Below are 25,795 nucleotides of genomic sequence, written 5' to 3'. Positions count from 1 at the left end.
CCATTTCCTCAAGTAAAACAACTAGACTTCAACACCTAAAGATTAACGGAAAAGCACTTAACAAAAAAGAAGTTTCGGACATTTGTAAAATAATAAATCTAAGAAGTTTAAGTGCTGGATTCCTCCATTCGAAATGTTTAAAATTATTAAATCGGCTACCTCACCTGGAGAACTTAGTTATTGATTACTTCCAACAAACTAGAAAAAATTCGTTAAAATTTGTACCACCTTCCCTTAGAAAACTAGAATTAAATTACAGTATTGGCCCCAGCGCATGTAGACATTTGGCTAAACTGGAAATGTTGGAGTCTTTAAAGTGTTCACTCCTCGATGATCCGGCCATAAAACTATTGGCAAATATGAAAGTTCTCAAGGAATTAAATGTCTCTAGTGCAAAGGGATCGCTTAATAAACTGTTCGGGGCATTTGCTGAAAAAAACCCATCAATGTTGCAAGAGCTGCACACGCCAAATTTAAAAGAATCTATTGAGTTTCAAGAGATATCACGTATTAAATCACTATTGTCACTAAATATTTCTTACGACACATGCTTCTATAACTTGAAAGTCCTAAGCCAATTAAAAGAACTTAAGTCGTTGCGTATAGTTGATAATTTACCCAAGCAATCACTAGAGAACCAGATTTTTCTAACGATTTTTCAATCTTGTCGAAAGCTTGAATGCGTGACAATTGAAATACGTAATGGAGTGGCCAAAGACTTTGTAAGAGAAGTTTACTCCATTTTAAAATCAGTTAGAGAACCTTTAACCCAGCCACCGTTACAACTTAATTTAATTGAGGATACATGTTTTCCCAGTTTTCATGTGAGTATGAGAATGCAATACATAACCTTTCGGCCTTTAATAATGATTTCTTTCAGCTGGAAGACATTGACGAGGCTTACCTGAAGGTTTCCCATACCTACAATAAGCGATCATTGTAAAGAGGACTTTGACGTCGTTTTTTAAAACTCCTACTGTTTAATTGGACTTGAAAGCAAAATAAGATTTTGTGCTCTCAAAGAATACTTACAAAATTGCCTAAAGATAATTACTTGCTAAAATGTACAATATTTGTTTTGTTTTGTAAACTGTTGAAGTTAATATTACTAATCAATCTAATGTAAATATCAATCGAAAAAAGTAGATACCGGCTATTATTGAGCATAAAGAGCCTGCCCTATGCACATACTCTCCCGATTTAGATCTAGATAAACATTAGGCATTAATGTATTTTGCCGGCTGCCAACAAATTGGACATTGTCTTGGCTTTCGGGCAACACGACACAGAGGTCTAATTTTAAATAGTCGTGCGCCATGTGACAGCGATGTGGACGTGGAGAGAGATCCGAATCCGCTCGAGCGTTTATTTTTTGGCAGCAGACGGAGACACAAAGGAAAATGTTCTCGCAATCAGATCGCGAGTAGAGTCCGAAGACGGAGCACTGAAAATTGTTTAGCCGTCTCCTCAGTGAAATTTCAACCGCGGGGCATTACGCAAACACACAGATTAGTTGGAGATCTATTGGATATCTTCGGACTGCTGGGGGAAATCGCTTTCGATGGCTTCCAGTTCGCTGACATCCTGCGCCCTGTGCCAGGCGAAGGCATCCCAGCTATGCGCCGCTTGCAGGAATGTGGTCTACTGCAGTCGGGAGCACCAGAAGGAGCATTGGAAGAAAGGTCACCGGTCGGAATGCAAGTGCTTCGAAGTGGCCACCAACGAGATCTTGGGCAGGCATCTAAAGGCCACCAGGGACATTAAAATCGGCGAGCAAATCCTGAAGGAGGCTCCCTTGGTGCTGGGACCCAAGGTCGCCTCGGCTCCACTCTGCCTGGGCTGCCACCGGAATCTATTGGCTCCCGAGAAGCCCCAGGGAAACTACTACAAATGCAGCTCCTGCAGTTGGCCGCTGTGTGGAAAGAATTGCGAGGATTCTCCGCACCACAAGGCCGAGTGCCAGCTAATGTCGAGCAGCAATTTCCAGTCCAAAATTAATTACACTCCTGGCGAGGAGGAGCGCAAGGAGTCGGCCTACTGTGTGATCATGCTGCTGCGTTGCATGCAACTGAAAGCCAAGGACCCCGAGGCTTTCGTTCAGCTCTACACCCTGGAGGATCACCTCAAGGAGCGCTTGGAGACTCCTTTGTACCAAGTTCTGCGGGCCAATCTCATTACCTTCATAAAAACCGTTTTGGGTTTGAGGGACTGGTCCGAGTTGGACATTCTGCGCATTGCCGCTATATTGGACACAAACACCTTTGAAGTTCGGCAGCCCAGGGAAAGGCGGAAAATCCGAGCCCTGTTTCCCGGAGCTGCCATGATCTCGCACGATTGTGTGCCCAATATGAGGCATCGCTTCGACGACGACATGAACATTGTGTTCCTGGCCAAGCGGAAGATAGCCAAGGGTGAGATCCTGAGTATTTCCTACACCCAGCCCCTGAGGAGCACCATCCAACGCAGGGTGCATTTGCGGCAGGCCAAGTGCTTCGACTGCTCCTGCGCCAGGTGTCAGGATCCCGAGGAGCTGGGCAGCTTTGCGGGGGCTCAAACGTGTCTGAAGTGCAAGGCAGGAAAGGTATGTGAGCTACTGCTATTTATACTATTTTCAACGAATTCTCCTTAATTTAAGGAGATACCCCATAACGTTGAGCCATTGTATTATATTTCTTACTTTTATTCTAGATCATCTCACTGAATCCCCTTCAAAATTCCGCCGTTTGGAAGTGCCAGCTCTGCAACCTCAAGAGATCAGCCAAAGAGGTGGTCACTTCGGATGCAGAGCTTCAGCAGGAGTTGGAATCGCTGGACAAGACAACACCCGTGGCTCTTGAGGAGTTCATATATCGCCATCGTGCTGATCTGCATGAAACCAATACCCACATTTTGCAAGCTAAATACGCTTTAACCCAACTATATGGATCCGCACCGGGATTCGCAATGGAGGGTAATATATTTTAAAGGCCTGTTAAAACCAATATTCAAATATTTCCCTATTTTAGAACTTTCTGAAGAATCGCTTAACAGGAAAGTGCAACTATGCGAGGAGCTCCTTAATTTGGCCAACCTTTTCGATGGTGGTTGGAGTATTTTCCGAGGAAATCTTCTCATAGACATGGAAGAGGCTTTGGTGGCCCAGGCTCTACGCTCAGAAGATCCAGTGGAGTGCGAAGAGAAGCTGAGAAGAGCGGCGGAAATGCTCAGGGAAATTCGAAACATCATGAAACACGAGCCGGAAATGCAGCAGTTGCTATTAGAACGCCAAGTCATCTTGAATTCGGCCCTAGAGCGATTTGACCAAGTTGAAAATTAAATACATATAACTTTTTTGCTATTGTTTCTAGAAAAGTGGTATTGTTTAGTTTATTTGCTGGGTAAATATAATCAGGTTTTAAATTAGCGCCAAGCTAGTTTTAAATCAACCAGAAAATGTCAGTGGTCATCCATTGTGAACTAATTTCCTTTTAGCCAATACACCATCCTTAGCGGAGACACCTGCCTTGCATGTCAGTATGACCATTTATGCAGTATTTTTGGTATATTCGTAAATGGTATTTATTTCTTCCGCGGTCCCACATTTCATTTCACGTGTTTTGTGTTTATATTTTGGTTTGCCTAAAAAAACAATTTATTTAGAAGAAATGGAGAGTATAAGCACAGAATTACCCTCTGAGGTAGTGGATAAATCTGTAGAGGTCAAGGAAATTGCAGAGAATGTAGAGGAAACTGCAGTTAAAAATGGGGAAGAGGAACCAGAAAAAGCCGGCGAGGAATACGCGTATTTGGAGAGAAACGAATTCACCTCCGAAATATTTAAAATTGAAGTGAAAAACCTGGGATACTTCGGTATTGGGGTACGTAACTGATATCTTCGATTAATTAGATTAAAATAAAGTGTTTTCCCCTTTGCAGGAGTTCAAAAAGCTCTTGAGAAGCACCCTCAAATTCGACGTGACCAAAATCAAGGCTCCGACCCGAAAAGAGTTTGCTTTCGTTTGCTTTCGCAGTCAGGAGGATCAACAGCGGGGTCTGGAGACCCTAAATGGTTACAAGTGGAAGGGGAAGGTGCTAAAGGCCCAGGCGGCCAAGGCCTCCGCCGATCCGCTGCAGAAAAGACGAGCTGCCGAGGATCAGGAGTCGGAAAAGAAGCCCAAAAAGCAACGCACTGCCGTGGAAGCCACTTGTCCTCTGTCGCACATTCCCTACGAGCAGCAACTCAAACAGAAATCCGAGGAAATGTCGGCCCTCCTGGCCAAATACACCCAGGAACTGAGGCGCCTCAATCCGCGGGCGAAACCGCATCTGGATAAGTTCAAGTTCCAGGAGGTTCTTCCCTCGCCCACCGTCGATGGTTACAGAAACAAGAACGAGTTCACTGTGGGCAAGAACTCCGCCGGAGAAGTGGTTGTGGGCTTCAGGTTGGGCTGCTATGCAGATGGATCTGTGGAGGTGGCCGAGGTCCAGGATTTGCCACACCTACCGGAGCAAGCCAAGTGGGCTGCTCGCAGTTTCCAGGAGCTTGTGAGGAAGTCCAAGTTCCTGCCCTTCAACCCAGACGGAAATCTGGGTCACTTCCGCCAGCTGATGGTGCGGTGTTCCAGTGCCACTGGCGAACTAATGCTGGTGGCGGGCGTTTATTCCTCGAATTTGAGTGAAGAAGAGCAAGTCCAACTCAAAGAAGAACTCAAGACATTCTACGAAGTAACTGAAGAGGGTGGACTCAACAAATGCACCTCCCTCTATTACCAAGATGTCAAACATCGGGAGGCAGGACAGATGATTAACCCAGTGGAGCACATTTCCGGAAGCACCCACATCACCGATACCATTCAGGGCCAGCAGTTTCGAATCAGCCCGCTGGCCTTTTTCCAAATCAACACCGAAGGAGCCAATGTGCTGTACCAAAAGGCCATTGATCTGGTGGCTCCCACAAAAGACACCACCATGTTGGATATCTGCTGCGGCACTGGAACCATTACTCTGGCCTTTGCCAAGCACTGCAAAAAAGTTATGGGCGTGGAAATTGTCCCGGATGCGATTAAGGATGCCGAGTTCAATGCGGAGGCGAATGGCATCAAGAACTGCAAGTTCTTCACCGGAAATGCAGATGACTTTATCAAGAGCATGGTGCGGGAAGCCCTCTACGAACAGGAAGTGGGTAAACCGCTGGATCTCATTGCAGTAGTCGATCCTCCTAGAGCTGGATTGCGTAAGTAAAATGAAATAATTAAATATTAAATATTATATAGCAATTAAAAATGTAGTCGAGCACTTTGAATATATCAGAATTAATTAAAAAGATGACTAGAGTGCACTATTTTTTATTAAACATTTAACTATTCCTGTTAATCAATTAAATCAGCACGAATTTTTTATCCTAAAGAATGCTTCTTAAACAATAAAGCCCTGCGTGAATCATTAAATTTTTATTTAATCATAGTCATGCTATGAAATTTTTGATTTGTTTAATTCAATTCTATGTGAAATAAATTGAATGTTTTTCTAATTCAGTTCGAATTGAATGAATGAATGAATCATATTTGGAAATTTTTGGAATTTGTCAAATTTTTTTTCTGTTTTTTTTTTGAGAACATAAAGTGGAAAATTTTTAACAAATCAATGTTAACTGCATAGTAAATAAAATTCAGGCAGATTTAACCACAAAATGATGGCCATTTCTTTTTCAAAAGAAATTGTCGTTTGTATTATTTCGGAGTTGATGCCATTCATTTATTCAATTCTATTAAACTAAAAATTCAAATTCATTCAATTCTATTTAACCTTAAAATTCTTATTAATTCATTCATATAAAACAAAAAATTCAAAATTATTCAGTGAATTTATTCATGCAGGGCTCTATTGAACAATTATTTAAACTAATCAGTGCTCACAATTTTTGTTTCTGTGCTGATTTAATAATAGTCATGTACCTAATTCTAAAAGATTAAATCATATTTTTTTGAGATCACTACTTAACACATATGTATATTGTTCTTTTAATTGATTCCTCTCAATTTATATTTACCTCTCCCTTTACAGACCACCGATCGATAGCCGCGATCCGCTCAGCGGATGCCATTAACCGTCTGGTCTACGTCTCCTGCAATCCGCACAGTGCCAAGCGGAACTTCATCGAGCTGGCCAGACCGGAGTCTAAGCAGTACAAGGGAGAACCGTTCTATCCGAAGTCCGCCGTGGCCGTTGACATGTTTCCCCACACGACGCACACCGAGCTGGTCATTCTGTTCGAGCGTGAGCCCAAGACAAAGGCGGATGAGAAGTCGCAGCCAGAGGAAGAAGCTACGGAGTCAAAGTCTGAGGCAACCGCAGAAGTCACCGCAGAAATCACCGCATCCGCGACGTGACGTGTTTGTTGCCGGGTACAGTTTGCTCCGCTGCAATCTCTTGCACATTTCTGTAATCTCTGAATCTTTCAGGTCACTCGCTATTCTCTCAGTCACCGAACACCCAGATGCCTCATTACCGCCTATCTGGCGTCTATCATTGTCTCTCTTTGTGGCGGCTGCTGCTACGACTTTTATATTGTTTTAAATTGATTTAATTGTATTTACGCTGTGCGACGGGGAGGAAGCGGCAAAAGTGACAAAAGCGACTTCCTATTTAGTAGAAGACTCTAAGTTGGAAGCCCCGTTAAACTCGACATAGTCCACATCCCCATCAGTTTTATTCAGGCCTCTGGAGGCGTCTGTGTGTGTGATAAGAATCGCTGATCGGTGGAAGCATTGTGATCGCTAAGGTGTAGCAACCGCGTGACAAAACCGCTGGGAGAGGTGCTCCAAGTCCAACGCCCCCTCAAGGGCAAATCCGTGAACAACGACCCTGACAACGATCACTGATCATGTCCGACCAGGTACGAGCGATCATCAACGATTATTTCATAGGCTAAACATATGTTGTATTGTTTAAAAGTAGAAAAGGTAGTTTTTATAAGAGATTGACGTTGATATGGAGCTATCAACTGGTGTATATTAAATAATTGGAAACTAACGCGAATATTTATTAGTTTCACTGGTTTTTATAAGATTATTGGAAGTTCGAGTTTGGCGATTAGATAGGAAAACTTTAAGACCTGGATTTGATCTATAATGTCAATTAAACTTCGAAAGCGTTATTTTATTAGTCAACTCACAAATATCCCTAGAATAAAACAATATGATCAATAACTTAATAGGTATGGCGTATCGTTCAGTTGATGCTCAATGAAATGTGTTTACCTGAAGCTTATCTAAGGTAAACATTCGCTTATTTCGCTTTTCCGATTACATGTTCTAAACGAGAAGTGGTTGGGTGATGTAAACAACATCTGTAGCCGTAAACAAAAAGCAATATATGTATGTATAATACCACGAAAATATTATTGTTTTGTAAAAGCGAACAACAAGCAAACGTGACCGAAATCATGTTGAATACACACAAAAACAAATCGGGACAGCCCTGAAATTTTATGCGACTTGACTTCCTGAAAAGGGGGGCGTGTCAGAAGCATATCTATAGTGAAAAGCAAAAGAAGCTTTCGTAAACATTAAAATAAATAAACAACCGAGTTGGACTTTGGAGCCAATGGGGCGATTTGTCTACTCAGCGATTATACGAATTATAAAAACACAAATAATATTGATGGAGCGGGAGGAGCCAAGATGAAAACAAAGTGTGCCGCAATTATAATAAATCAAACCCAGCGCAAAATGATACGACATTTATGCAGAGAAAAGGGGAAATTAACACAAGAGCGAACAAAAATTCGACTGAATTTGTTTATTCATATGTCTATATTTATACAATCTTGTAAGGCACGAAAACAGTGCCTAGCAACATCAAAAATTATGCGATTACGATCGAAATAGGGAACTCAAGACCTTGACCGGAGAGCTTTGTTTTCGAAGCCAAAAAGCTAGCAATGTTCTTGTCTTATCAAACGTTCAAATGTGCGATGTAAACAAACAACGAGGAAAACGGCAAATCCCCAACCGACGCAAACCGGTTCCCCCATAGAGAGATATATGCTCGTACTACCGGAGAGAGCTTTTCAGCTGATGCCATTCAGCATCGGTGGGTGAGAAGTCGTGACGAGGGCCCGGCTACGACTACGCCCCACAAAACGGACAGAAAAAACACTTCACGTGCGAAACACCATCGCTGCCGACAGCTGCACACGACCAACACGTTTTCTCGGCGGAGCAAATAGCCTCGTGGCACAGTGGGTATAGTCTGGGGTCTCCGAAATGCTCCGATTGAATTGCTCTTGTTGTCATCTGCGTTCAGGCGGGGAGCTTTCGGATTGCGTGTTTCGCTGAGCAACGCAAACTATAGCGCTTTTTATGAGGAGTATTAGTGAGATACCCTTATAAAAGGGGGTATATACATAGTCATAGTTCCCTAGATTTCATGAGCCATTCAATCTATCCATGTCTATCATGAATCATGTCATTAACTACCAATCATCATTAGCGTCTGAATAAAGCTAAGGAAATTAAACTTTGCACTAAAGAATTCGCTGGTATAAGGTCCGGTTTCGTTCTAAGACATTGTTTTATCAATACAGGAGCTTGAAAATAAATTGTACTCCTTTGTTCTGAAGAATTCGCGCTTTTAGGTCTAGCAAGTAAACTGTTGATAAGAAATTTTATCCCCTGTGGTTAAATATGTATCAACAAATTGTTAAAAATCCCAGGAAACCAATTTTTTTATTGGAATCTTTGATGGTTCTATTATTGCCATACAATTAGACTCGTCTATAAACAGTTAACCGAAGAAAATGTTGATTAATACCTCTGTTGGTTATTATTTTTTTCCCTGATTAATCGGCCATCTGCTTTGCTCTCCTGTCCTGATTCTTTCCGATCGAGGGCATTGCTAATTCGATTAATCTCCATGTTTTCTGTATTATCTGGTGTGTTTCTCTGTTTTCTGTTTTTGTTTCGCCGTTGCCCGTCGGCAGCGGTAGAGGCCAACAACATTTCGAAAAAGCCCAAGCCGCAACTGTACCGCCGGACTGAAAACCAAAACAATTCGCCAAGTCGTCGGATACGACTACGTCTCTCACACAAAGAAAACGGGCAGTGGCGAAAAAGCTCTGCCACTCAGTTTCGATAAAAAGAAATCGTTTAAATTGCGCGCACAACAAAAGCGCCTGAAACAGTTGCGACTGCAACGTCGAATTGTGACGACGGACCGTCCACAGCGTCCTAGTTCCCCAACCAAAGGATACAAACAAAAAACAAGCAAACAAATAACCCAACCAACCCAAAAACCCAGTACAAAATGCTTGCCTAGCTGAAGAAACTAAAATATTGCGCATACGCCGCATAGTGCAAACAAATAACTGTGATACAAGTTGAATTTTCTTGATTTTCGTTGGTCCTCGCACCAAAGCAACCTAAAACTACCTATCTTATTTGTGCTATCCTTAAAAACAAAGAAGCCGAAACAGAGGCAAGATGTCGGTGCCAATGCTGCTGACACCCATGGAACCCCAAAGTCCGGAGGATCACATGCAAAATGTAATTACCCAAATTCTGTTGAGAGTGCCGGAACCGTTTGTAATGGGTCTTTGGAGATTTTATAAGTGTAGATATAATGCAGGTGTTTGAGCTTTGACTTTTTGGGGTGTCTGAAGGTCGATGCTGTTGTCATCGGACATTTGCATGTCTTTTGCGCGTTTTGTTTATGCAATTTTCGTGGGTACACACAAATCTATAAGTGAGCGGGGCACGAGGGAAATTGATAGAAAATATAATCATATTAGGGCAACCACCTGGGTGGGGAAATAATGGGCGACTTGGGAAATATTCAAATGGTTCAAGCACACCTACCTTGGGGATGGGTATATAAAAAGTGAAATACATATGTTATGAATTATAGATATATTATACAAAATTATGTATGTATGTATGTCAAGTTGAGAACAAAGTCCAGTACCGTCTCACAACTATTTCAACTTAATGACGTCATTTCCCTCAAAAGCAATCACAAACATTAGAGTACCGAACCCCCTCTCCAACTTTCAAGTAAATAAAACACTTTTTTTAGTTTTTATTTCGAATAAGCTCTGCAAACCGAATGCCACATGTTGCAAAAGGTCCCACCTCACGTGACTCAATCACTCGGTTTTCAAGTTTTGTACAGGGTTAAGCTTTCGAGAGAGACCCCAGCTCAAGTGGCCCATGTCCGATTAGATGTTAGCTTATTAATTTCTCAAGAGCCCGCCATAAAATAGCGGCCTAATATATGATTTCCGATACTGAACTGACTGATAACAGGTTCAGCTGAAATACTAGCCCAGAAACACATGGACAAGCTTTTTGGCCCCACTATAAATAAAACGCACGCCAAGAAGTGGGTACAAGTAAATGTGCCCCAAACATGCGAAAGCTTTTTGAGTCTGAAATTTCCCAAAACAAAAAACATATGGTACAATATGCGGAGAGGCATTGGGAGCGAAAAAAAGAGCGCCTGCGTTGAAAACACGTGAAAAGGTGTTTAGAAATCGAGGCAAAGCTCGAACAGCATACGGAAATTAGCATAGAGTTGAGAAATCAAAAGAAAAAAAACAAATTCCATGATATCCAAATCCGATTGAGAACTTTTTGATGTTTTGAGGTGTTACTGCGGACTTTTCTCCCACACAAAAAAATCACAAGGCTATGCTAATTGTGCCAAGAACGTAAAATCGCTGGCAAATCGCGCGAAAAACGCACCGGCTGACGCAATTAGGGAAAAAATAAAAAATGCGGAAAACTATATGCTGTCTAGCGAACTATAATGGATGCTAGATCGCACAGTTTTTAAAATTTCACCAGAACACGCGACTTTTGCCGCCCCCGTTGCCGTTGAAATGTTGCCAAGGCGGAGGAAGTATAAGCCTATAGACAGATCCGAACAGTCGGTCGGTTAGGTGGGTGGTACCTTCTCCGCCACCGATAATAAATCTAGGCAGCTCGGTAAACAAATTCTGTGTGTGATCACAGCACGTGCCAGTTTAATCGAATTCTCGGTTAATTTATGGGTTCGCTCTACTTGCATAGACTTTGCCCATTGCGATTGTGTTTAGCGCCCAGTTGTCAGGGGCTTGTCGGCACTTGTAGGGCGATCACCAGCCGTTGCATCACCGATCCGCTACCATGGCAGCCGTCCCAGAAACCGCAGCCGCGACAAAAACAGCAACTGCCGGTTAAACCGCGTCAATTGCACTTGCTTCCGTGCGGATTACGCGCGTTTCGCTCAAAGGTAAACTCGCGTGCCTTCATGTTTTTAAGTTTTTGAATCGAAAAATAATGCAATTTTTTAAGCAACGCAGTTTTGTTTCTATAGGGAATTTACAAATTTTTTTTGTTTTTTTAGACTCCAAGTTGAGGCCAGTAATCCCAAAAATGATCGAAAAACTTTAAAATGAAATACTTTTAAATTATATTACTAGTATCAGTAACTCATCGAAGTCACTCAATTGTTTGTATTGAATTTGTATTACTTTGTGGAACGAAAACAACAGCTATAAACGATACAGTTGATTTTGACTCAAGTTAAACTCAAGTTAAAACAAATTATTATTACAATTAAATGAATCCATAACTTTGTTGATTTTTCCGTTGTTGAATTTCCTATATACTGCATATACTGTGCACTTTTATACTTTCTGGGGTTATCTATTTGACAATTGGTTACGCAAATAGAATTTTGATTATAGGCAGGCTTAGCAAAAAAAAACACTGTAAATCAAATTACTGGACGTCAGATCAGAGCTAACAAACCGAGAGCTTCGAATATATTGTTTTTTAATAGCTGATCTGTTGATAATCGGCGGGCTGATCTTTAGTCGAGCCCCAGTACAACACGTGATCTTGTTTGCGCCGCTGAAAGTCACGAGCGGTTCGGGAGCGACTAAAGACGCGTGCTTATCGCGCGAACATGTTTTCGATTCTAATTTGAGAAATCTGAGATCCGCGGTAGCTGGCAGGGGGGAACTGGGGGTTAGGGAGCAGCGACAGCAGACAGTCGACAGTCGACGCCCCGCCTAGAGAAACTTTATCAGGGAGAAACGGAATCCGCAAGGGGTCATCGACTAATCTCGCTGGCCCAGCAGGAAAGTTGCCGACTACTTAATAGCGGGCTTCGCCGCGCGATCGACTTTCAGTCGGCCTCCGATCTCCATTCCAAGCCGATGGCCATGTCTCGGACTGTACTAATCCTGGCCGTTGCCTTGTCCTTGCAGTGTGCCGCCTACGTGGACGGAGCCTCCCTCACCTATGGAACCGGAAACGAGCTGGAGTCGGCATCTGGATCCTCCGTCGCCTGTAAGCCCACTCTGCGGGAGTTCAATGTGCGTCTGGAGGCTCCCTTGGCCGCCGAGGAGCGTTTGGGCCTCACCGGCGATGTGAAGGCCCTCGGCGAGTGGCAGCTGTCCAGGAGCGTGGCTCTGGAATCCCTGGACGAGCTCAACTGGCAGGCCACGGTGCCGCTTCAGTCCTGCCGCCAGCTGGAGTACCGCTACTTCGTCTACGTGGAGGATCTATCGGGCTACAAGCAGATCCGTCGATGGGAGACCCACTTCAAGCCCCGATCCCTGGGACCCTGCTCGGAGCTGCAGTGCAGCCAGCTGGACGTTTTCGGGATCACCTCGGACAACTCGGATCTGAAGCCACAGGTGCATCGCGGCTGGCTCAACCACGAGGCTATTCTGCAGCTCAAGTTCAACGGAGAGAAGATGTTCCAGGTGCACGACATCGAGACCTTCGATCCGCAGCACGTCCAGCTGAAGATTGTGCCCGTGGAGCAGACCGCTGGCCTGCATGTGGAGTACTCCAAGCAGGAGTACGGCAAGAGTCAGCTGGAGCAGCAGCCCACCTTTGGAGTGCCCTATACGAAGGGCGACATTGTCATCTTTCACATAACCCTGCCGCTGGAGAGGATGATGGGGCAGCACTTCCGCCTGGAATGCTACAGCATGTCCAACGAGCTCCTGGGCAGCGCCAGTCTGGTCGCCTCGGATTTGAGTGGCAGCGAGGGACTGCTGCACCTGCCCATCAAGTCGGCCAAGGATGCGGATGAGACGCTGGCCAGGCTGAGGTTGCCCTACGTGGCGGTGCAGCCGTATCGCTACTCGCCGCTGGACTTCAAGACCACCTTCGCCCACTACTGGCCCAAAAGCTGGCCCAACTTGGATGTGGGTCATCGCGGCAACGGCAAGAGCTACATTGCCAATGCTCCGGCCGAGAGGGAGAACACCATCGCCTCCTTCCTGAGTGCCCACGAGCACCACGCCGACATGATCGAGTTGGATGTCCACTTGACCGCCGATGGTGTGCCCGTGATCTATCACGACTTCGGACTCCGCACTGCGCCGCCCGGCAAGCAGATCAGCCGGCCAGATCAATTGGAATACGTGCTCATCAAGGACATCAACTACGGACTGCTGAAGCGGCTGCGCATCTTCTCCGTGATCGCCGGCCAGGTGGTGGAGTATCCCGCGCACAACGCCGAGCCGCGGACGGAGCATCGCATATTCCCCACGCTGGTGGAGGTGCTGGAGAACCTGCCCAAATCCCTGGGCATCGATGTGGAGATCAAGTGGCCGCAGCGTCGCCAGGGCGGCGGATCGGAGGCCGAGCAGACCATCGACAAGAACTTCTTCGCCGACAAGGTGCTGCATCAGGTGATCGAGAAGGGCTGCGGCCGACCCATAATCTTCTCCAGCTTCGATGCGGACATGTGCACGATGCTGCGGTTCAAGCAGAACATCTTCCCGGTGATGTTCCTCACGCAGGGCGAGACCAAGAAGTGGCAGCCGTTCCTGGATCTGCGAACACGCACCTTCCTGGCGGCCGTGAACAATGCCCAGGCCTTCGAGCTGGCCGGAACAGCTCCGCATGCCGAGGACTTCCTGGGCGAGAATGCCCCGGAGATGCTGCAGAAGGCCAAGGACCTGGGCCAGATCGCCGTCATCTGGGGCGACGATTGCAACTCCAAGGAGCGCGTGCAGTATTTCACCCGGATCGGGGCCACCGCCACCTGCTACGATCGCAGCGATCTCTTCATGCCGGAGGGCAAGCAGGAGGCCTTCTTCAAGTCGCCCGCACTGATGGCCGAGTTCGCGGCCCAGTGCCGGATTTAGCTCACTAAAGTGAAACGGGCGGGTAGTCTAGGCAATGGTTAATCATTAGGCTTTTTAGTTAGTTCGTATATTTATTTAAACACTAACTGGGAAAGAGAAATGTGAGAAGCTTTAAAGTGGTTGGGTAATTTGCAGTTTCTCGGTTGCCCAACGGAAACAACGAAACGCAGACCCATAAATAGATCATCTCTACACACGTTAAGCCGTCATTTGGCATAATTACACATGCAAAATAGGAATTCCCCCGAAATTAAGTAGCACCACAAAAGACAATGGGAAGAAAGCGAGGCAAAGTGCCGAGAATTACTAAAATACATACACCTACATTACCTGCTAAAAATCTATATATTTACCTCAATGCAAAACTTGCAAAAAACAAAAAAAGAAATTGCTAATAAGCTTTTGTTAATTAAATCAGTAATGCCTTCTATTAAAATCTAAAGGGGAAAATACAAATACAGATCTTTTTGTGACTTGTGCAAAAACCTATTTTATATAAATTAGAAAGATATTTTATTTAACTGTTGTGAAACTAAATGTCCGGTCTATATACACTATTTTGTTTAATTATTTTGAACTTGAGTAAAATACTTGTTTAAGATTTAAGATATAAACTTACAGAGCAAGCAAATATATTTAAAGAAGTCGCTTACACTTTTCCAACTTCAAGAAAAAGCAATAATGTATTTTTATCAATACTAAAAATCAGTTTAACGACAAGAACACAAAACCAAAAGTGAAATAAAATCACAAGAAATATTTTCATAATATTTTCAACAGTAACTCTATCAAACGATGTGTTTTACTCTGAACCGAGGCAAATGTGAAAAGAAATTCCCTGTCGCACAGCCTAAGCAGCATGTAAAAATTCGATCCGCTTACATTTGATGGCCCCGTGACGAATGTAAAAGCAGCCATGAAAATGCTGGGCCCCGAAACACGGCCCATAAACGGAAAACGGAGAGTGGGCCATAAAAAGGTTTGGCCCTCGTGCTGGAAGTCAGGCCTAAAGTCCGTTGGGTTTATGGTCAATTAGAGAGCGCCTCATTTGCATCGGTCTTAGCATGGCCAAATGCGAATGTCTCCACGTTGTGGGCCTGGTCTCATTGATGCTGGCCAGCTCCCTCGTGGCCAGTTGGACGTGGAGGTGTTTGTACAAAGAATTCCCAGTCGACGTTGAAAAGGTGGGAAAGTGCGGTTGATGATCTTGAAATTCGATAAGCGAAGGGCCACTTGATTTGAATTTTGTAGATCAAGGGCGGCTGGTATGTTTATGGGACCAATCCAGACAGAATAAAAGTGTGCTACTTTGAAGATCGTAAGTAGGGGAATTATAAAATTATTATTATTATTATATAAATACATTTTCTATATCATAACATCAGTGGATCTCTACTGGACACGGATCACCCAAACGGACTATGACAACTATGCTGTGGAACTTCACTGCACCTTACCCTGGATGCGTCATCGAATGGCCATTTATACCCGCCAAGCAATTCCCAATGAAAAGACACTCGGAGATATAGCCTCGTACTTGAAAACGGTCCAGCTGACAATCAAAAACTTTAGCCTAATCCGGCAGAAGAAGGACTGTCGGTCACAGAAGCCTCCGATTATGCAGCGCTGGCATTTATCCCGGTACCTTCACATGGACTACAATCCGGTTTATGTCAAGCCCTTGGTGGAGAACGAAAACATCTGAGCCAGTCATTGTATCGCATCTCTGCTCTCCAACTGGCAACTTTCTTTGGCCACAAATTTACATATGCCAAATTTGGTACAAATATGCGAATATCTTAAAACAAAGAACGAACTCCAGAGAAAACCGAATTTGAGTTACTCTGTGCAATAAAGATGATTAAGTCTGTGGTACAGAAATTATGAGTCAATTTAATGGGCCAAGATGCTATCCCGCACAGCAGTGATCCATTAGGTAATTTATTCGGTGAAAGGTTGAATTCCTCGTTTTCCCGATAATATCTCTATCATGTTTTAATTAGCCCGACTTTTATATCTGCTCACGCTGTCATCGCTGGTGCCCAGTGGTCACAAACCGTACCCATCGACTCAATTAGTGAGCCGCTGACTTATTAGTTTCTTATGTCTTTCTTCCACCGCAGCTGATTCGGATTCGGAATCCGATTCAGATTCAAATTCAGATTCAGATTCCATTTCGTCGGAAACAAAACCATGGTGAGCTCGAAGAGATTCTTTCATTCGGTTGTTTGTCATCGTCGGGTCAAGTTGCGTCCGCATCCGATCTGGAGTCTCATCGTTTCAGTTTTCGGTTTCGTCTCGGATCTTGGGACCATTTTTGGATTTACTTTGGCCGAAAGAGAAAACTCGTTTCGGTGGCGCGAAGATGGTGATGTTGCTGTGTGGAATGAGGAAAAATGTATCGATCTCGCGTGTGGTTGAATGTGTTAAAATCAATTAGCATACTGCTGTTGCAGCTTCTGCCGTGGTGCGTGGCCTTTGTGAATGAATCGTCTGTTTTCGGGCCCGAGAAGCTGCAGGCCTTCAAGATCTTCGACGATGAGCAGCCCAGCCAGATCTCGGGTCGCAGCTTCGTCTGTGTTCCGTTGTTTCGGGTCTTCAGCCTGGAGTTGGGCCACAATATTCGGCTGGCCCCCGACGAATATGTGGCTGTCAGTGGTGATCACCCGGCTCTGGGCTTCTGGCAGCTGGAGAAGGCCCTGCCCCTCAAGGAGCAGGATAAGTCGCGGATTAAGTGGTATCTCAGGGTGTGGATCTGCGCCAGCCAGAGATTCTACTACCGCTACCTGATCTACTCGAAGAATGGCCAGGGCAAGAGAGTCCTGAGGAGCTGGGAGGGTCAGCGGGTGGCCAGAATGCTGCAGACCTACGAGATCTATCGTTCCCCGGGCCTGGACATCTTCGGAGAGGCCTATCCCACATCCGTGGGAGGGGGCTTCTACCTGGAACGCGGTTGGCTGCAGTACGAGTACGTTGTGGAGCTCAAGTTCGTCTGGCAGGATCACTTGGTTATATCTGGGTTGGCGAGTAACGCCAAGTACCGCCTGATCTTGACTCCGCTGAATGTGATAGACGACACCCGCATCGAGGTCTCCAGATATGCCTACAATCAGTCATCCTTCAGAGCCCAAAACCAACGGGGAGTGCGGTATAGTCAAGGCTCTATCGTTGTCTTTCGCATCTATCAACCCTTGGACACCTACAATGCTTTTCGGCTATCCATATATCAGGGATCCAGGGATATCCAGTTATCCTTGGGCGAGGCCTACATATTCCCGGATCAAATCAAGGGAAGTCGCGGCATTTTGCAGCTTCCCGTCTTTGCTAGCCTACAAAATATTGCCATTGGAGAGCTAACTCTGCCCTACTTGGTGGTGCAACCGATGCCAAAAGTGGAGGCCGGAAACCTGAGGGCTAGTTTCCATCACTATTGGCCCGACAATTGGCCCACGCTGGATGTCGGATATCGTGGCCTGGGAGCCAGCTACTTTCAGTCCTCGACCAGCCTCACGGAAAACACAATCGAGAGTTTTCTGGCCGTGCAAAAGGCCAAGGGAGACATGGTCCAATTGGATGTGCAGCTGACCAAGGACTACATTCCCATAGTGTGGCATGGTTTTGGGTTCTATACCTCCGACACAGAGGGTTCCATAAGGGATCGGTTTGACCTACGATTCGTTTTGATCAGGGAACTAACCTACTCCGAACTGAAGGCCAGTCGGGTGTTTATCCTAAAACGTTGGACCCTTCAGGAGTACACGCATCTCAATGTTAAGGATGTCACCCAACAGCACAGGATTTTCCCAAAACTCTCGGAGGTTTTCGAGGCGCTACCCAAAACATTAGGACTTTTGGTGGAGATTAAGTGGCCACAAATAATGGCTTCGGGTGTGCCGGAATCTACACAGAGTCTAAACAAGAACAACTATGTGGATAGGATCTTGCAGACCACTATTCATTATGGATGCGGACGTCCCCTGATCTTCGCCAGCTTTGATGCCGATATATGCACTATGATCAGGCTCAAGCAGCATGTCTTTCCTGTGATCCTGATGAGTATCGGGAGGTCGCACATCTGGGATGCGTACATGGACCTGAGGGCCCAGAGTTATCAGCAGGCCATTAACTTTGCTCAGTCCGCCGAGATTCTGGGAACTGCTCTGCATGTGGAGAACTTCCAGGGAAAGCATCAGTTAGTCCACTCGGCCTTGGATCTCGAACAAGTACTCTTTCTGTGGGGCAACGACCTGCAGGATGTCCATCTGTTGGAGCAGTTTCGAGCCTTGGATGTAACTGGCCTTATTTACGATCAGATGGATCGAGTGGGTCCCTCCAGCTGGAAGCGGTCCGCCTTCTTCCGGGCTCCTCAACTGATGGAAGTATTTGGAGCTCAGTGCGTAACCAGCGGAAATTCGACAAGCATTCCGGGAATAAAGCCAGCTAAGCCAACAATATGGCCAAAGTTGAGATAGTGTTTGGGTAAGGATAGGAAAAATTATGAGTGAGTTTTGGGAAAATAGTTCTAAAGAATTTTTGGAATAAGAAATAGCGAAGAATAATTTAATTTCTTTAAACATAAGGAAGTAAATTGTAGACTTTACAGGCAGAATGTTAAAAAAAGTGATGGTAAAGTTTAGTTATAACTGAAGCCAAAAGGGGTTGAAAACAGTCAATAATAAAATAACCAAATTTAGTAATAATGCAATTTAAATTCTAGTTAATTACTTTAAAAGAGGAAAAATGTTTTTAAATTGTTAAAAAATATTTTAAAACTTTTAAAAAATATTATTTTAACTTTAATCCGATATTCTTTTCAAAGAATGCCGTTGGAAATTCTGTTCTCTAAAAATCTATTAATTTTATTACATTTATAATGGGCTAAGTATTTCCTAGAAAAAAGTTGTAAACGAAACTTCTTATAAAAATAAATATTTTTATTAGAGTAGACCAAACAAAATGATTTAGTACCTACTAGTTAGAATTTTTGTCTTTTTTTAGAGCGTTTTAAGTTATAAATAACACAGTCTTAAAACTAAAACCAATGAATGCTCAATAGATTAGTAGTTAAAATTAAAATGCTGTAGCAGAACAGTAACCGATCTCATAATAAAGAATTTGTAGAAAATGTAAAATTTTATTGAATGGTTTTATTTATACAAGCTTGGCTGACATCGCGCACCAGGTAGTCGTACTCCTCCTCGCACAAAATCTGAGCTCACACACACACACGGACAATCAATCAATCAATCAATCAGGTCGGAAGTGAACCCCTTTATTGAGTGGAGCAGTTGGCATCGGTGTAGAGGTCCATGTAGTCGTCGGAGACACAGGCGCTGCCAATGGGCATCGGCTGGCAGATGCCCTGCACCTTGCTGACGACCTCCACGTGGCAGGAGCGGTGGCCGTGGGAGGAGAGCTTGTGGAATCCGCCGGTCGGATGCTTGAGGATGATCTGCGGCTTGTGGCCACTGCGGTGCTTGGTGGGCGGCGTGGGCTCGTCGAAGGTCAGCCAGTCGGGGGGCATCGAGTGCTGGGGCCTGCCGGCCGCCTGCTCCCCGGCCATGTCCTGCTCCACCTCCAGAGGCAGGTCCACGCCCTCTACTCCGTCGTCCAGGTCGATGGGAAAGCCGACTTTGGATTTTCCCTCATTTTCAGCGCCCAGCAACTGGGGACTTAGCACCAGAGCGTTGGCAATCAGCAGAGTGGTAGCGCAGTGGAGCAGCAGATGCAGTGGGGCCATTCTACCAACCGAGTCCAGCCGGAATTCCGAGTACTTTTTCCTTGCACTGGCCGTGCATGAATGTGGCTATCCCTGCCAGCCAGGCGGGCTTTTATAGCTCCCCAATGGCGGACAGTCAATGACCCAACAGTTGAAATTGAAAAGAAGCCACTCAAGGAGGAAGCATCTATCGTCCAGCAGCCAGCAACCAGCATCCAGCATCCGGCATCCGGATAAATCCTTGGGAACCTCCTCCGCCCACGCGGACACAAAGGGCGTAATTAATTATAGTTGAGTATACGCCACGTAAGCCGCAATGACAAGGACGCCCTGCGGTGCTTCCTCCCTGGGAGCCGAGAAAATTGGAAATCTATTCCCATTTCGATTGCGTTTATTCTCATTCTCTTCCTCGGTTTCGATTCTATTTGGTGCGGTTTGGGCGCCGCCTTCCTTTTGTATTTCCGGCAATTATTTTCGACGATGTGACAATATTGCCGACAATCGGGATTCGCAGGAGCAGCTTGGGAGTGGGCTACCGAGTTTTGGTGTGGGGCCCTTAACGACTTCATAAGCATCTCATTCAATTGAATTCAAATGCAGTTGCCTTGGACCCGCAGGAAAAACACACACACACCACACGCAGACAAAATCAACGACAACATTTAGCGGAAGTGAAGCTGACGCCATTTTTAAAATGGCGCATACGTGTGCGACGTGTTTATGGCAGATTTTTTGGATAAATGACATGACAGACAGCAGCTGCCTAACAAGGCAAGTCAATAACAACAGCTAGGATAGAAATGTTCCAGATTTTCAGCTCAGCCCGTGATTGGTTTTGTGACTGGCCGTGATTTCCTGACTACTTTAAGTCTTTAAATCATTTAAAAGCAAAATTGTGGAATTTAAATCAAGAAACTCATTGTGTTTTAAGGCCAGCCGTGATTTCCAAGCTTACATTTCCATTAAATAATTTTAATTTTCAATAACAATTCAAGTGCCTATTCAATTCTTCCCCTGGCAATTCCAGTCACAGTTCAGATCATCTCTAATGGAATCATTTCTCGGGGGAAGCAGAGGCAGAGTCGAAGCTCTGGTGGCACGCAGGATGAATAGCTAAGGATAAGGAGCCCAGACTAGACAATGCCGACAGGAACCGCTGAATCATTAAATTGTACGCATTCGAGAAGCATTCCCCTCCTGGCAGCAACAAAAATATGGGCTAAAGTGGCACGTGAAATTAATTTAAATGCCCTGATTGTGGATGAATGACATTTGTTGTCGTCGACTGCTGCTTAGCTTGTTAGCAATTCAATTCGGTCATAATAGATGGCTGCCAGGCCCAAGCAGCCTAACCCTACCGCGGTTCACCTCAATTTCCTAGTCAAGGCGAGCTAATTAAACGCCCTTGCCTGTGCCGAAGCCGATGCCATTGCCTTTTGCCCAGCTAATTGGGGCAGCTGTCACAGATGAAGCCGGCTTGCCAGGACGAGAGCCAAGCGAAGGCAGTTCAAATAATTCAATTAAATTGCTTACGAACAGGAGACTCAACAACAACGACGAGGGGCGAAGATAAACCGCAGGCAGCCACGGAAGCCGAGGCATTTCCACAAACCGCCGTGTCGAACCAAAGCCAAAGCCAAAACCAAATTCAAAGCCAAAGTCGGCTAATGCAAATACCCCTTTTGCAAAACAACCGCAAAGCCAAAATGCCAAGTTGAAAGTGACAGAGACAAGGGGCTATGATAATTCAGGGGAAATCAACTAGGATTCTATGAAAGTTGCCTTCTAAAAAGTAACAAGAGAACTGAGTGGCATAATAAATTGGTTAGAAATGTCTTACTGTTCATTAGAACATAGGTAACAATATTTTAAAAAGGATTTTCTAATAAATATTTGTTTATTTGTATTTTTTTAATTTACCAAGACAACGGACATATAAACACCCTATAATAATTAAGAAATTTGTTAGAAATTTCGTTTTTGAATAATGTTTTAATTAAGTCACTTAAATTTCTAGAGAATTATTAGTTGAATATATTTACAAATCAGGATAGGATTACAGCTTCAGCGTAATTACTCAGAATAAAAAAATATACAAAAATAAACTCCTATGAATTTGTAACTTTGGACTATGCTATAACATGTCAAATTAAATTCAAATTCAATTGAATCGTAATAAGCGTGAAAATATTTTCGCCAATTTTTACAAAGTGATAGATGAAATTGCATTTGATTTTATTTAAAATGCGAAAGGAAATTGAACAGGAAATTGAATTTGTACACAGTTTTATTGCATTTAAGTCAAAAGTTGATTGAAGCTGCATAAAAAGCGATTGAAAAAATATGCGTGCGCAATTTGTTATGCAGGAGAATTTATAAAGGGTTGACAACAAAAATGGGAAATATAATATAAGCCAAATTAAAGAAAAAAACGACCCGTTTATTTAAAATACGGAAGCTTATCCTAGTAATTTAATTAAATAAACGTACATTTTATAAATGAGATTTTTCAAATAAATAATTGATTTAGGTTTTATGGCATTTATTTGATTATAGAAAATTGAAATGTAATTAAGAGATTATAGAAATTAAATAAGCTACATGAAGCTTTTGCCACAAAAAAGTGCTTCATAAAGGATAGTGTAGCTAAACGAATTGTTCAATAATTGAAATGCAACTATAATGTATTAATTGATCGAATTCAGAGACTATTAAAATTTATTGATAATAAAATCAATATGAGGTCTTTAATTGTTACAAAAGTACCTGGATTTTTTGAACTAGCCAGCTTTTATGTCTTATTTCTTAGAAAGGCCATCAAGTTTATGGCCGACCCTTAACCAACTTGGCTACCTCTCGACGCCTTTTCCTGTCGACAAAGTGCCCAAAACCGTGTGACAAAATTGGCAGAAGTCTTAGCCTCTGAAACAAGTAAACCGACGCAACTGCAAACTACCATTTGTTCTCCAGTGACTTAATGGTGCCATATACTTTCTGGTTGGGCTGTGGGCTAGGTCCCGGGCGTCTGCTTGCTCAATTTAATCTTTGACGCGCCAAAAATGATGGAGCACGGACAACTTTTTGGCGCCGGCAACGTTTTAATTTGCATTAAAACGCGACGCGACTGGAGTTGGCAAAATTCGCGAGAGCAACTATTAAACTAAACTTACAACACGGCTGGGTTATAAGTTTTTCGTTTTCGCGCTCCGTGCTCCGTGCTCCTGCATACAAATGGGCCTCGAAATCGACAGAGGCAGCCCCCAAGGATTTCCCAGGATTTTCTCCCCTTAAGGCTTTAATAATGCCCGCTTTTGGCCACAAATCAGCGGGGGGAAAGGGACAGGAATGTGGCCGAGGGTCCAACAAGTTGTCGGCTTAGCGTGTGGGCCGTTTTGTCTGCCATAAATCGTGTGATGGGGCTTAGCCGCCATGAAGTATGGCCGATCGGACGAATGATTTATGTAAATGCCGGATTGGTAGATGGCGAAGCTCTAGCATCACCTAGCCTTGAATCCTGCAAGCTAAAGTAACTTTGGTAAAGTTTTATCAGTCAGAAAAGAAATATCTTTAATAGGTATAAAGTCATAAATGAAGACACATCTTAAACTTAAAGAAGACTTTAAGCTCTGCATTCCCATACGTTTTCAAGGTTTTAAATGTAACATGTGGTCGAGAAAACTTTCTTAAAGTTAAGTAATGTTGGATTATCCGCTATAAGTAATAATTAGTAATATAGTTAACAAACCCATTATTAAAAATGTAAATATATTTCCCACATTTATTAAATTTGAGATGTGTGTAAACTATATAAATACGAGTCCAGTTTATTACCAACTTCAAAAAAATAGATTATTTATCAAAAATAAATATTAATACCCGTTACTAATAATATATATTGGTAAATGGGGAATGTTTGATTAAAGTTCGTTCCTCTTTTATCATTCTGCTTCCTTTAGTATGCCTTTAAGTTAAGAGGCATCATATTGGTTATTCATATGCGTAGATTGGCCACTGACCAGATGGTCGGGCAACTGTTTTTCCAGCAGCGAGGTGCCGTTGCAAAAAGCTTTTAATTTGTACGAGTTTCGGCCGAAACGAAAGCCGAGGGCGAGGAGCAACAGCAGCTGGAACATTCCACGTGCCCCATGCCACATGGCACACATGGTGCACGGACATGCCGGCAGCTCCCCTGGAGTTCTGGCCACTTGCGTCTGTATTCGATGTGGATTGCACTGCCACAAGACTATTTAAAAACAAGAAAGGAAGCTAGCTTCGGCCAGCCGAAGCTTATATACCCTTGCAGATCATTCCTATTAATTAACAAATCGCAAAAATGTTCAATTTTCTAATATTTCTCATTAATTTTCCGATCGTTCCTATGGCAGCTATATGATATAGTCGCCCGATTTTGATCAAATTAAAATTGAAATTCGGAAATATTTAAAAAGAGTCATATCCTAGAGTAGAAGATAATACAATAAAAACCAAAGAAGCTTGAATTTATTTCCTATTACTTTTCCATTAATTTTCCGATCGTTCCTATGGCAGCTATATGATATAGTAGTCCGATTTTTTAAAAAATTTATTCGAAATTCAGAAATATTTAAAAAATAACATCCCCAAAAGTAGAAGGTAATATTTCAAAAAACACCGAAGCTAGAATTTTTTAAAGTTTTTTTTTTCCGATTGTTCCTATGGGAGCTATAAGATATAGTTGTCCGATCCGGTCGGCTCCGACATATATACTACCTGCAATAGAAAGAAGACTTTTGCGAAAGTTTTGTCCCGATAGCTCAAAAACTGAGAGACTAGTTTGCGTAGAAACAGACAGACGGACAGACGGACAGACGGACAGACGGACAGACGGACAGACGGACAGACGGACGGACAGACGGACAGACGGACAGACGGACATGGCTAGATCGACTCGTCTTGTGATGCTGATCAAGAATATATATACTTTATGGGGTCGGAAACGTCTCCTTCACTGCGTTGCAAACTTCTGACTGAAATCATAATACCCTCTGCAAGGGTATAATTAATACGACTGAAATCCACCATTTTCGCGCCAGTTAAACAAGAGGGTCGGGGGTCAAAGGTGCAGGGAAATGGGAAACGGAAAATGGGAAAGAACAGAAGACGGAGATGCATTGCAATGAGCTTGGGAGTCCTGCCCACATCTTTCGCCTCTTTCATTCGCAGCTCGGTGCCCGCCTCCAAGATCAAAGGAGCACAGTAAGCGGGAAAAAAGAACGGAAAATAAAAGTTTTAATACTTTTGGCCAAAAACGAAGAGTGCGCGACGAACACTGGGCGCCATAAACTTGGCCTTGTCCCAGACAGGCTCAAGTGTTTGGGCTACATTCAGAAAAACGTAGTGCTTGAAAACCATGGACGGAAATAAGAAAAAGTCACTATGCTCTAGGAAAACTTAATTTAAATTTGTTCGAACATGAAAGTATTATTTAATTAAATTCATAAGAAATTATTAAATAAAATCTCTTAAATCTCCCTTAGTAAATAATTCTTACAATTTCTTACCCTTCTTGAAGCAAGAGTATGCTTAAAAACCCATTAAAGAATTTGTTCGAGTGCAATAGCTTACTTAAGTCTGAAAACGAGGAGAACGAATTTATATGCAGCAAGCGCTGCAACAATTTCTCGCTCCCAATTTTGCATAATGGGAAAGAGCCCGCTACTAAGCTGAAATGCTATAGTATCCTTAGCCGGAGTTCAGCTGCTTGATTACATTAAGGTTGCCTACCATTAAATGCTTCACACTTTCCCTTGTTAAACACCAAATTGAGTTGTAGCCATGAAATTTTTATTTGAAGCCCATAAAACTGAAAGCAGCAGACAGGTGTAAGCCAGGCCCCGAACATCGACCTAAGTGACTGGCCAGCCAGTCAAATTAAAGAAACAGCCATAAACTTAAAGGTTAGAGTT

The 25,795-nt window shown here is 43.6% G+C and overlaps 6 protein-coding genes across 8 annotated transcripts; 5 read left to right on the top strand and 1 right to left on the bottom strand.

The window, feature by feature from the left end:
- Window positions 1-1,200: 1,200 nt before the first annotated feature.
- Window positions 1,201-3,351, top strand: SmydA-2 (SET and MYND domain containing, arthropod-specific, member 2). The gene is made up of 3 exons (XM_017140074.3): window positions 1,201-2,581; window positions 2,689-2,950; window positions 3,006-3,351. The coding sequence occupies exons 1-3, from the start codon at window positions 1,562-1,564 to the stop codon at window positions 3,314-3,316; spliced, it is 1,593 nt and encodes a 530-aa protein (XP_016995563.2). The 5' UTR covers window positions 1,201-1,561; the 3' UTR covers window positions 3,317-3,351.
- Window positions 3,352-3,563: 212 nt separating this feature from the next.
- Window positions 3,564-6,578, top strand: LOC108056314 (tRNA (uracil-5-)-methyltransferase homolog A). The gene is made up of 4 exons (XM_017140057.3): window positions 3,564-3,857; window positions 3,916-5,212; window positions 6,043-6,383; window positions 6,441-6,578. The coding sequence occupies exons 1-3, from the start codon at window positions 3,645-3,647 to the stop codon at window positions 6,366-6,368; spliced, it is 1,836 nt and encodes a 611-aa protein (XP_016995546.2). The 5' UTR covers window positions 3,564-3,644; the 3' UTR covers window positions 6,369-6,383; window positions 6,441-6,578.
- A 159-nt stretch (window positions 6,579-6,737) lies between these two features.
- On the top strand, window positions 6,738-14,924 carry LOC108056313 (glycerophosphocholine phosphodiesterase GPCPD1). 3 transcript variants are annotated; one of them, XM_017140056.3, is made up of 2 exons: window positions 6,738-6,874; window positions 12,233-14,924. In XM_017140056.3, exons 1-2 carry the CDS (start codon window positions 6,863-6,865, stop codon window positions 14,129-14,131), a joined length of 1,911 nt encoding a protein of 636 aa, XP_016995545.2. In that variant the 5' UTR covers window positions 6,738-6,862; the 3' UTR covers window positions 14,132-14,924. The 3 variants fall into 3 exon arrangements, with proteins under 3 accessions (XP_016995545.2, XP_016995544.2, XP_016995543.2); XM_017140055.3 differs by lacking the exon at window positions 6,738-6,874 and adding an exon at window positions 9,144-9,524; XM_017140054.3 differs by lacking the exon at window positions 6,738-6,874 and adding an exon at window positions 10,949-11,250.
- A 163-nt stretch (window positions 14,925-15,087) lies between these two features.
- Window positions 15,088-16,012, top strand: LOC108056315 (uncharacterized). The gene is made up of 3 exons (XM_017140058.3): window positions 15,088-15,315; window positions 15,383-15,449; window positions 15,517-16,012. Exons 1-3 carry the CDS (start codon window positions 15,196-15,198, stop codon window positions 15,834-15,836), a joined length of 507 nt encoding a protein of 168 aa, XP_016995547.2. The 5' UTR covers window positions 15,088-15,195; the 3' UTR covers window positions 15,837-16,012.
- A 394-nt stretch (window positions 16,013-16,406) lies between these two features.
- LOC108056294 (glycerophosphocholine phosphodiesterase GPCPD1) lies at window positions 16,407-18,610 on the top strand. Its single transcript, XM_017140029.3, has one exon. The coding sequence runs from the start codon at window positions 16,528-16,530 to the stop codon at window positions 18,601-18,603; it is 2,076 nt and encodes a 691-aa protein (XP_016995518.2). The 5' UTR covers window positions 16,407-16,527; the 3' UTR covers window positions 18,604-18,610.
- A 635-nt stretch (window positions 18,611-19,245) lies between these two features.
- On the bottom strand, window positions 19,246-19,942 carry LOC108056299 (uncharacterized). Its single transcript, XM_017140035.3, has one exon. The coding sequence runs from the start codon at window positions 19,869-19,871 to the stop codon at window positions 19,404-19,406; it is 468 nt and encodes a 155-aa protein (XP_016995524.2). The 5' UTR covers window positions 19,872-19,942; the 3' UTR covers window positions 19,246-19,403.
- Between the last annotated feature and the right edge of the window lie 5,853 nt (window positions 19,943-25,795).

Source organism: Drosophila takahashii, chromosome 3L (genome assembly GCF_030179915.1).
Source record: "Drosophila takahashii strain IR98-3 E-12201 chromosome 3L, DtakHiC1v2, whole genome shotgun sequence".
Classification (NCBI taxonomy): Eukaryota; Metazoa; Arthropoda; class Insecta; order Diptera; family Drosophilidae; genus Drosophila; species Drosophila takahashii.
This window is presented reverse-complemented; position numbering and strand designations above follow the sequence as displayed.